Genomic DNA, 10016 nt, shown 5'->3' on the forward strand with positions numbered 1-10016 from the left:
ACAGGCTCTGAAGATTTGTGAAGCAGCGAGAACAGTCCAAAAAGTAAGTATCGAAAACTTTATTCGCATGCAAACGTCTCGCTACCACGCGCGTTGTAGCGCACAACAGTCTCAACAGCGTGGCGCTAAGGCCTGCGTACAAATACATTCGGCTAAACTTACGGCACCATTTCGCAATCCCGCCTTTTAGATGCAGCAGCCGTTCCGAAGCAGAAGGTGTATTTCACGACGTTGCCTGACCACCTTGCCCTTGTGTTCTATAAGGAGTTATTTCCCTGTGGCGTAGCATCTCATATGCCCAACTTTATTGCTTTGCGTTTCCCCTCTTGCGTTTCACATTGCCCCGATTACTGTCCTTCCCTCGCTCCCGTTTAGACGTGCCCTGACCCCAGTTGCGCAAAGCGCAGAACAGCACGTCTCACTTTATTACTCCTTCCTTCACTGGAGTCCTTCAAGGGAGTTATTGTCAAGGTTAGGGCGCGGCATCCGTCCAAGTTTAAAACGCGTAGAACGTATGGATGAGCTTTCGCTTTGGTCCGTTACGGAGACGTGAGGAACAGCGAAATGAGCGACATTCTTGAGATTTTTTATTAATTGTTCTTACCACGTGCGCACGACTTCAAGGAAGGATTGTTCGTATATAAGGGCTCCAGAACTCAGCAAAGTCAGCAGTTGGCTCACCATCATCTCTCAAGCAATCATGGTAAGCCACTTTGTCCTGAAGTTTCCTGTGTCGCAAACACAGCTTGAACTGACTAATTCAGATGCGAGTGTCTTTCAGACAAAATATTCTAGCATGACGCTGCAAAAATGACGAGCACGGTGGCAAATTTACTGAATGACTAATATCATTTCAACCAATTATCCAAATATTTCGTAGTCTTTTCTAATATATAACAAAAGCTTGTGAAATGTACTGATAACAAACAAATTTTAATGCTGCTTCAAAAGTCTATTTACCACCCATGAGGAAATTTGTCCGTACCTTATACAGTGGAATACTTTCGTGAAGTTTAAGAACTGTCATACTGAACACAAAACGGAATGTCAGAGATCTAGAAATATGGATAACTGAAAGCACACTACCTCAATTTCATTTAATGAGCGTGTTGACTTAATAAACTCGATTAAGCATAGGCAATGCTTCGGTAGGTAAAGACAAGTCCATAACATCCACGGTAATCTGGCTCGTATTTGACGTATAGAAGTTCAAGTGAGGTTCAATGAAAACAGGCACACATGACTACGCAGATCCGTGCTTGCGTCCTCTTGGCTCTCGCCACCAGCGCTTTCGCTGGCTACGCCGGCTATGGCCACGGCTACGGCCTCGGCTACGGCGGCTACGGTCTTGGTTACGGTCTTGGCTATGGCGGCTTCGGCTATGGTCTTGGCCACAGCGGCTTCGGCTATGGTCTTGGCTACGCCGGCTACGCCCCAGCTGTGGCCCACGTCGCCCACGCTGCCCCAGCCGTTGCCACCGTGGCCCACGCTGTCCCGGCCGTCGCCACTTACGCCGCTGCTCCAGCTGTGACCAAGGTCGCCACCACTTACCACGCCCCAGCTGTCACCACCGTTGCTCACGCCCCAGTCGCCACCGCTGTGGCTGCTCCAGTCGCTACCTACGCTGCTGCCCCAGCCTTTGCCGCCTACCACGCCCCAGCTGTGACAACTGTGGCCCACGCCCCAGTCGCCACCGCTGTCGCTGCTCCAGTGGCCACCTATGCCGCTGCCTACCACGCCCCAGCTGTGGCCACCTACGCCGCTGCCCCAGCTGTCGCCACCACCACCGTCCACCATGCCCCAGCTGTCGCCACCGTTACCCACGCTGCCCCAGCTGTCGCTGCCTACCACGCCGCCCCAGTCTACGGCTACGGTGTTGGCACCCTCGGCTACGGTGTTGGCCACTACGGTTACGGCCATGGTCTCCTCGGCTATGGCCTGAACTACGGCTACGGCCTAGGCTCTCCCTTCCACTACGGTGCTCTTCTCCGCAAGAAGAAGTGTAAGTATACAAGTCAGTCTATATTTTAGCGTGCAGTATATTTATTGATTTCCACTATTGTAGAGGTCTAGGTGTAGTAAAAGAAAAACTGCTCCAAATACAACACAGATGTTATTCATCTCGTCCGTGCCTTCTAGCGACTATGATAAATTACGCAATACTGAGTGTCGTGTGTTTTATTTTTGAAGATATTCGTCGCAGCACATCAGGAATGACGTAAGTTGCACTAGAATTGCATAGAAAGTCCATTTTTAAGAGAAACTTGAATTCGTTAGGTGAGGTTATGTAAACACAACATAAAGAAAAATTTGTCAAATCCGGCTTTGTAGCTCTGATAGGTTACTGCATGGTACAGTTCGCAGGTTGCGGCTCGGTTCCTATGAATGATTTCGTCGTTGCAGTTTCTTCTTGTTTCGCTTCTGTGCCTTCATCATGCAAAGTAAAAGCTGATATCTCTCTAACGTTGCAAGCGTAGAATCATTTGCTTATTGCCCTGTAAACATAGGGCCGCATAGGTAATTCTCATTTTCGAATCCTTCGTAATCTGCCCGGTGTCTCATAATTTATTCTTTTCTTATTGCCCTTTTCAGAAACCCTTCAACTCTGACTCATTCGAAGGATCAAAAGAAGAGAAATTACGAACACCCAGTCTTGTCTTGCTCCAAACGTGAGCAAAGACAGTTAAGATGGATAAATAAAATTGGTACGCACGGTAATATGTCAGTGGCTCGTCGTCCTTCATTAGGGGTTTCGGTATGTCTTGCGATGCAATAGTTCGGAGCCCAGTTTGTTTTACGCATGCGCATTTTGTTGCTATCGGACGCATATCTGTAATCACAACGTTCTGCTTGTTCTGACACGCACCTATGAACACGACAGTGGTGCCGAAAAAATTTTGGGCTCTGGCGCAGTATCGTTGTGCAAGAATAAACAATTGCAGCTCCTCTTTGAGGTGAGTAATTTTTACAGAACAAGCTCATGTTCAGCTGTGAAAACGCTCACAACCTTGCGTAGTAAAGAAACGCGAAAAAAAAAATTTTTAAACTTTGATTGTTATGGGGCAGTGTGACGCTGGTTCTCAATGCGACAAAGGTCTTTCAGAAGTGTCATAAACCAAATAAACCTGCATACGATTTGAGCCTGACCTGAAGGGCAAGTTTCTAGGTTGAAAGCGTGCGTGCGTGCGCGCGCGCGCGTGTGTGTGTTTGTGTGTGCGCGTACGTGCGTGCGCGCGCGCTTTTGTTCAGACTTTCAAGATTCTTGCAATTTCCCACTTTACGGGCAGGTGACCACAAAAGAAACAGCCGAAGTAGAGTACGTACAGCAAAAGAGGGACAGAACAGTTCATTGAAACACAGACTGTTTAGCAGGCCTATATTCACCTATTTGCTATTCTGCAGGGAATATAGTATCTAGAGAAACAAACGCCCTAGAAACTTATGTTCCAGTATTTAAAGATTAAATCATGCGGCTTTACGTGCCAAAACCACTTTCTGATTATGAGGCACGCCGTAGTGGAGGACTCCGGAAATTTCGACCACCTGGGGTTCTTTAACGTGCACCTAAATCTAAGTACACGGGCGTTTTCGTATTTCGCCCACATCGAAATGCGGCCGCCGTGGCCGGGATTCGATCCCGCGACCTCGTGCTCAGCAGCCCAACACCATAGCCACTGAGCAACCACGGCGGGTGTATGCTCCAGTATTAAGACCCACCAGCGGTAGGAGTCATGTCATTGTTTCGAAGAAAGAATTATCTCATGTAAATAGAGCCAGCGCGAGACGTTAAAACAAAAAGTTTTGTTCGTTGTTTTCTTACATGCTTTGGCGCAACCGCGTCTGCCTGAACTGAGGCAAGCACCACGAACAAAAAAAAAAAAAACCCAATATTTTCGTACACTACTTACTGCAAACTACGATGCGTATGAAAAGTAGTAAAGCATCTCCGTCCCTTCCGCTTTCTACCTTGTCGCAGAACTTCTTTAATTTCTTAGACATTTATTATGCACGCTTCAATGTCAACTGCCAATGATCACGTGTCAGTTTCTGCTTGCGTTTTATTTACATCCCCCGCTATCTTCGTAGTACCGAAGCGATGGACTGTTCGTTCCACTGTTGTTGCGATGCCGCCGCGTTCACCGTGGGCGCGTATTTTGGATCTCCGCATGTGAAAGTGGCGCAGAATGCCTGAGAATGCCGCCACCTGTTCCTCAAAGGTAAAAACGAGACATTCGCGCTCATATGTATGCATGCACGCATGAGCGTAGAAGCAGGGTACTGCAGGGATTCCTGCACTAGTACAGCACGATTGGCTCTCGCAAAGGAGCAGCGAAGCTGGATAAAAACAATAAGTCACGTACCAACGTAGGCGTCGGCTCGTACTCTCACTCCATTGTGACTCAATTAAATTACGCTAATGCTTACCCTTGCCTGGTGCTGGCTGCAAAGTTTACTTATTTTCTTTTTGTTTTGCTTTGGTCCAGCGTTTTTTTTTTTTTTTTTTTTTTTTTTTGCACACGTGTTCTCGTGCGCGTGCGGGCGTGTGTGTCTGCGTGTGTCTGCAAGTTCAAGTGTGTATGTGCTTGTGCGTGTGCGCGCTTGCCTGTCCTGCCGCGGCTTCCTTGTTCCATTTCTCACCTCTGCACTGTCTGCGTGTCTTTTCGCTTGTTGTTTAGTCTTATTTTTTGTTTTGTTAAGTATGCTGATGTTCGCCCTTATGACTTGCCCAAAAGTGCAACAGGAATTCAGTAACTTAGGACTGGAGCGCTTATTAGGCTATCTGGGGCGATATTAAAAAATTCCCGACAATTAGGATACTCCTTAATGCGAAATTTGAGCGCAGCTGTGTTTTATTGTCGCACTATATTGGGGCAGAGGATGTGAGACCGAAAGTACCGGCTCACTGCAGCAGGCCAGTGCCGCCAGCACCTTAGTATGCAAGATGGGAATTACGCAATACCAGGCAGAATGTGACTGCTGGCATGATGAGCGGCATCGGAGCCGGCTATGCAAGAATACGCCGACGGAGGCGCGAACGATATATTCAGACAACGAATTTGAGACCGAAATCACCGCACTGACTGACAGTGGGCCAGTGCCACCAGCGGCTTTGCAGAGAGAGGGGGCCCTATGGGAACGCAAGCGTGATGAGCGGCATCGGAGCCAGCTGTGGAATACGACGACGACGAAGGCGCGAGCAGTGGCACGAGCGCGTTCGTGCGGTTACGCTGAGCGACGGCGACGCTCCACCCAGGACGGGGCGCCTATAGGCTGCGCTTTAAAGGTCGTGCATTTCAATGCTTACAATCTCTCTTTAGTTAAGCATTACAAGTTGCACAGGCATATTCGAGCTCAGTGTCAGAATCTTCTACGGGAATAGCTTTTTTTAAGGTTGTAATAATCCTAGCTGAGGACTCGGGTCCATCTCCCTTGAATGAATGATAAGGGCTCAAACGCAGTGCGATAGAGCAAGTGGGAAAACAAATAAATTTACCATTCGTATTTTTGTGTAAGTTTTCTTCGAAGGGTTCATAAAGGTTTTTAAGAGTCCTAATGCCTAATGACAAAACCAAACACCATAGTTGTATACATACGAAAACGCGTCAAAAAGCACATCGACAAAGCCCTTGTGGAGTTACCCACATTAATGTGAGTAATACAAAAATTTAAGTACAGCCGCAGGCCTAGATCTAGTACATGTATAATTACGAAGAATGTGAATGTGAAAACGGTGTCGCAGTAGCTCAATTGGGGAGAAAATCATACGCCTAACGTGGGCTCGTATCCTACCTGCGGTTATTTGCTTTTTCGCCCACTTTATTTATTTATTTCAGGACTACCTGTCTAGGTGCAGGCCTTAGGCAGGTGTGGGCTATAATTTTTTTTCATACATAAAACACATATATAGTAAACACATTATGAAGAGATACAGAAATAAATACAGCATTTAAATCAGATTAAAACGTTGAGCATTCGACTGCACCGGCGGGAAACGAATTGCAATAGGTTGTAGTCATTGGGAAAAAGGAATATCGGAAGAAGTTGGTGTTACATGATAGCTCAATTACTTTTTAGTATGATAGGAGTGAGTGGGCGGTGTATTTGGGGCGTTTAGATATGCATCCTTCCTAATGCCTAATTGTCCATGGTAAGAGTGACAAAAAAAAAAATGTAATTCTCTCGCGGTATCGCCTAATTTCTAGTTTTTCAAGCTTAGCGTCTTCTACGAGAGCTGAAGATAATGCCTTAAAAGTGTATTTTATATAAAAAGTCAAACCTAACCGATTATTTCTGCATTTCTTTCAGTATTTACATATTTCTTTCTCTGTATGGATCCGATAAAGTTTTTGTACGCTACGAGCTTAATTTCTTGTGTACACTTATCGAAACACCTGTTTAAGTATGTAAGCTTTTTAATAAACTTCTTTTGGAAATAGTCAAAGTCGTCGTTGCATCTAAGATCATTAGAGATGATGACTCCCAAATACGTATGCTTAGTTATAGTGGTAAGGGTTGATGATCAAAGCTGTATGGGAGATTTATGGGCTACCTTCTTGCGAGTAACAGACATTGCTACAACTTTCTTTTTCCTAATAGTCATCTGCCAATCTGATCACAACGTATGTGTTCGGCTCACAGATGCGTTTAGTAAAAGCTGGTCATTAGGTGACGTAACTTCGTGGCATATAATGCACGCATGGGCAAAGAGCCGTATCTTGAGAGTAATGTTCTGAATAATGTCATTAATATACACGAGCAAAACGAAAGGGCCAGGAACGGATCCTTGTGGAATGAGTGAAAGTACTGAAATGGCGCGCGAATTCACGCGTTGGTGGATACGGCTTGACGTCTACATGAAAGGTAGGCTTTTACCCACACTAGTAATGTGGTGTTTTTAGCGTTAGGTTAATAATTCAATAATAGTTTTCGATAGAAAGCACAGTAGAATGCCTTTTCAAAATCTAGAAATATAGCGTCAACCTGGTTATGTCTGGCTAGGTAGCCGCTATATCATGGAAAGCTCGACGTCCTGAGCTATTGTTGAATAACCATGGCGAAAACCATGCTGTACGGAATCTATTCGGCTTTCATTTTCAGGAAATGTATGTATATGTTTAAAAATTATTTGCCCTGATTGCTTTGGACGTGTGCGTAATACAAAAACGGTCAATATGATGACGCATCTGAAGCCTCGCTTCTTTTAGGAATTGGGGTGATTTTTCCGTATTTCCACTTGCTCGAAACTTCCCCATTGGACAGAAATTTCTCAAATAATAAACCTAAATATTTCGATCACAAATCCCGATACGTGTTATAAATAGATTAGTTATGCCATCTATACCTTGTGATTTCTTAACGTCAAATTTTAGCAACAGCGGAAGTGTGCGTTTTTCTGGAATGCATGAATAATTTATAGCTTCTGCGTTATCAAACTTCTAAAATTGTGCTGTGCGATCTCTATATACCGAAAACGCTGAGCCTGAATAAGTATCAAGTGCGACGACAATTACTGTGTTATATATCACACAGATACATTTGACGGAAAGAGTAGGCACAGATTCCTTTTTTGGCGAAATGTGTCGACGAAACTTATCTGGTGACTGTATCTTACCTGCAAATTTTATGCAAAACTTATCTGGACGAATATTCAACAGAATATGCATCTGATTCATACAATGACGTAAAGGAAGAAATTGAACTATCTAGAGCATCCAATATGTCGTCGTCAATAGCACGCGAGAACACGGGAACAACGCATTGTTTTTTTGCCAGCCCCAATCGGAATTTTGTTTCCAGATTTAAGTACAGCAGTTTATGGTCGGAGATTCCTTTCCATATATTAACGTTTGATTCGCGGTGAAGTACACTGCCACATAAGTAAAAGACCGAAAATTTACTGGCTCTCATTTTGTATTCGTGCAGGTGCTTTTATTAGCTGCGTTAAAGCATGTAACCAAACATTGTCTATAAGCGGTTCAACGGAACCCGGAAGTGCTTCAGGAAAATCCCTGTCCCTGTTCACTGATGGAACATTGAGTCACCAGTTGGCAAAAGGTAAGAAGTGCGATTCTTGCACAAGAATTTGTTGAGCGATTCGAAAAATGTGCTGCCATGGCTTGGTAAGGGGGGTTAGGGGCGATAAAATTCGGCAATTACAAAGTGGAATCCATCAAAATGAATTTTCACCAAAATACATTCCACTTGAATGCATAATGTCACGCGCAAACAACAACGGACGAAGAAGGAAATACACTGGAGAAGCAAGGTCCAGTGTGTTTCCTTCTACGTCTGTTGTCGTTTGCGCGGTTACATTATGCATTCAAATATCGACCACCAACTAGCCCGACTTTCTCAGTTACTCTTTCCATGTCGACAATACCTGCTAGTCCTGTAACGCATAACGTCCCTAGGTACAAAATGGCGACGCTGCTGTGGCGGGAGTCTCTGTCCATGCGGTAAATGCGATAGCCCTGCGATCCGACTTCCGAGTCATTTAGGTTCCTGTAATAACAATTACATGAGGTTGATTGGCAATAACTTTATTTCCTAAATCACGTGTTTTCTTTACTACACTTCGGGCGTTCAGATTAAGACATCGGAAAGTGTTTTTCCGGCCTTAGGTTCCTTTTGTTGCCCTCCTATCCGCGTGACGCTGACGGTCCACCATCTGCTTGCTTTCGCTATGGTGACTGCTGGGTACTCGTATCTTCCTCGCTCTGTCCCAGTCATATAATTCAGTGCGAATTTGTGTTTTCTCATAGACCACTTTTACCTTTGTTACACCTCTCCTGATGTCAACCATGCTATGCTAAAGACACGTTCGAACTTCTCGGATGCAACCAAGAAGTATTGGAAGATCGAGACGCTCCTTGCCTTTAATTGGCAGTAGTTTCCCAGGACAGCAACTTTTTCATGATGGCCAAACAGTTTTAATAATACAGGGCGTGGTTTGTAAGTATGATGTCTGCCAATTCTATAAATACGGACAAAGGAGGACACCTTCACTCCTAGCGTATCTACAATTATGCTATCAATCACTGGCCGTGCAAGTAATTCTGGTGTTTCTCCAGCAAGCTTCGCAGCAAGCCCTCCAGCAAGCCCTCCATTGGATTCCTCATTACCACAGAGCATTAAAAGACACACCTTTCACGTACCAGAACAAAAGAAGAAAGCGATAGGCACGTCAGCCGGATTAGTTGTCGGTCGGACAACGAAAACGAAAACCAGACAACGCCTTTGACATCCTGTTCACCGGCAGCCAGCTGACGTGCCCACTGAAAGAATGCTCAGGTGATGCGCTCCTTATATGCACAGCGCGAAAGGAAGTCGAAGTGGGCGGCGCTACATTTCAGTTGACGAAGCTCCCCTGGAGCTCATGTGCGTAGTACTCAAACGCACGATCCGGTCCTTCTGCGCACTCTCCGCTCGCACTTTCCTTCCCCTTTATTTATCATTTCTATATTTCCCGTAAAACAAATATCTCACCCTGTTCCTTAATTTGTATAATTGTCGGTGGACTTCATAAGACTGTGATGTATGCACCTGCAATATCATTCTACAGAGATGAAGCATGTGCAGCTGGACGACCAATTTTAAATTAAATCGTGATTTAGTGTTTCAATCCCAGTGCAAGAACTCAAGGAAAGCCTGACATATCTGTGCACCCCGTATTATATAGTGCCCAACCATTAATTCAAGAACTGCAGCGAGATAGTGGTTTCTTTCCCTTAAAGCCCGAGACTACATCACTCTTGACCGGTGTTGTACAATGTTCCTGAACTCAAACGCGAGTGTCGACCCGCGCAGTGGGTGGGGCTTTAGGTGCGGTAGGGACACCGAGTAGAAGCATTTCGTTGTATACGGTGATAGCGAGTGCCTTTCGAACGCATTGCGACTACGTCGGGCACTCTAGCAATCACCCAGCATATATACAGGGTGTTCTTTCTTTTTTTGCTGCACCAAATTTTTTAAAATTAGGTAAATATAAATCACGGTTCACGATCCGAGTGTACACA

General features: G+C 45.2%; 1 protein-coding gene across 2 annotated transcripts; it reads left to right on the forward strand.

Annotated features, from left to right (window-relative positions):
- Positions 1 to 338: 338 nt before the first annotated feature.
- LOC126531974 (uncharacterized) lies at positions 339 to 2718 on the forward strand. Of its 2 annotated transcripts, XM_050179683.3 has the most exons (3): positions 339 to 703; positions 1252 to 2002; positions 2593 to 2718. In XM_050179683.3, coding segments are annotated over exons 1-3 (756 nt in total). In that variant the 5' UTR covers positions 339 to 700; the 3' UTR covers positions 2595 to 2718. The 2 variants fall into 2 exon arrangements, with proteins under 2 accessions (XP_050035640.3, XP_054926768.2); XM_055070793.2 differs by lacking the exon at positions 339 to 703 and having other exon boundaries at positions 856 to 2002.
- The last annotated feature ends 7298 nt before the right edge of the window (positions 2719 to 10016 follow it).

This window comes from Dermacentor andersoni, chromosome 5 (genome assembly GCF_023375885.2).
Source record: "Dermacentor andersoni chromosome 5, qqDerAnde1_hic_scaffold, whole genome shotgun sequence".
Classification (NCBI taxonomy): domain Eukaryota; kingdom Metazoa; phylum Arthropoda; class Arachnida; order Ixodida; family Ixodidae; genus Dermacentor; species Dermacentor andersoni.

Excerpts from the sequence above, each read along its gene's own strand:
- LOC126531974 (XM_055070793.2), top strand. The coding sequence starts at position 1,240 with ATGACTACGCAGATCCGTGCTTGCGTCCTCTTGGCTCTCGCCACCAGC.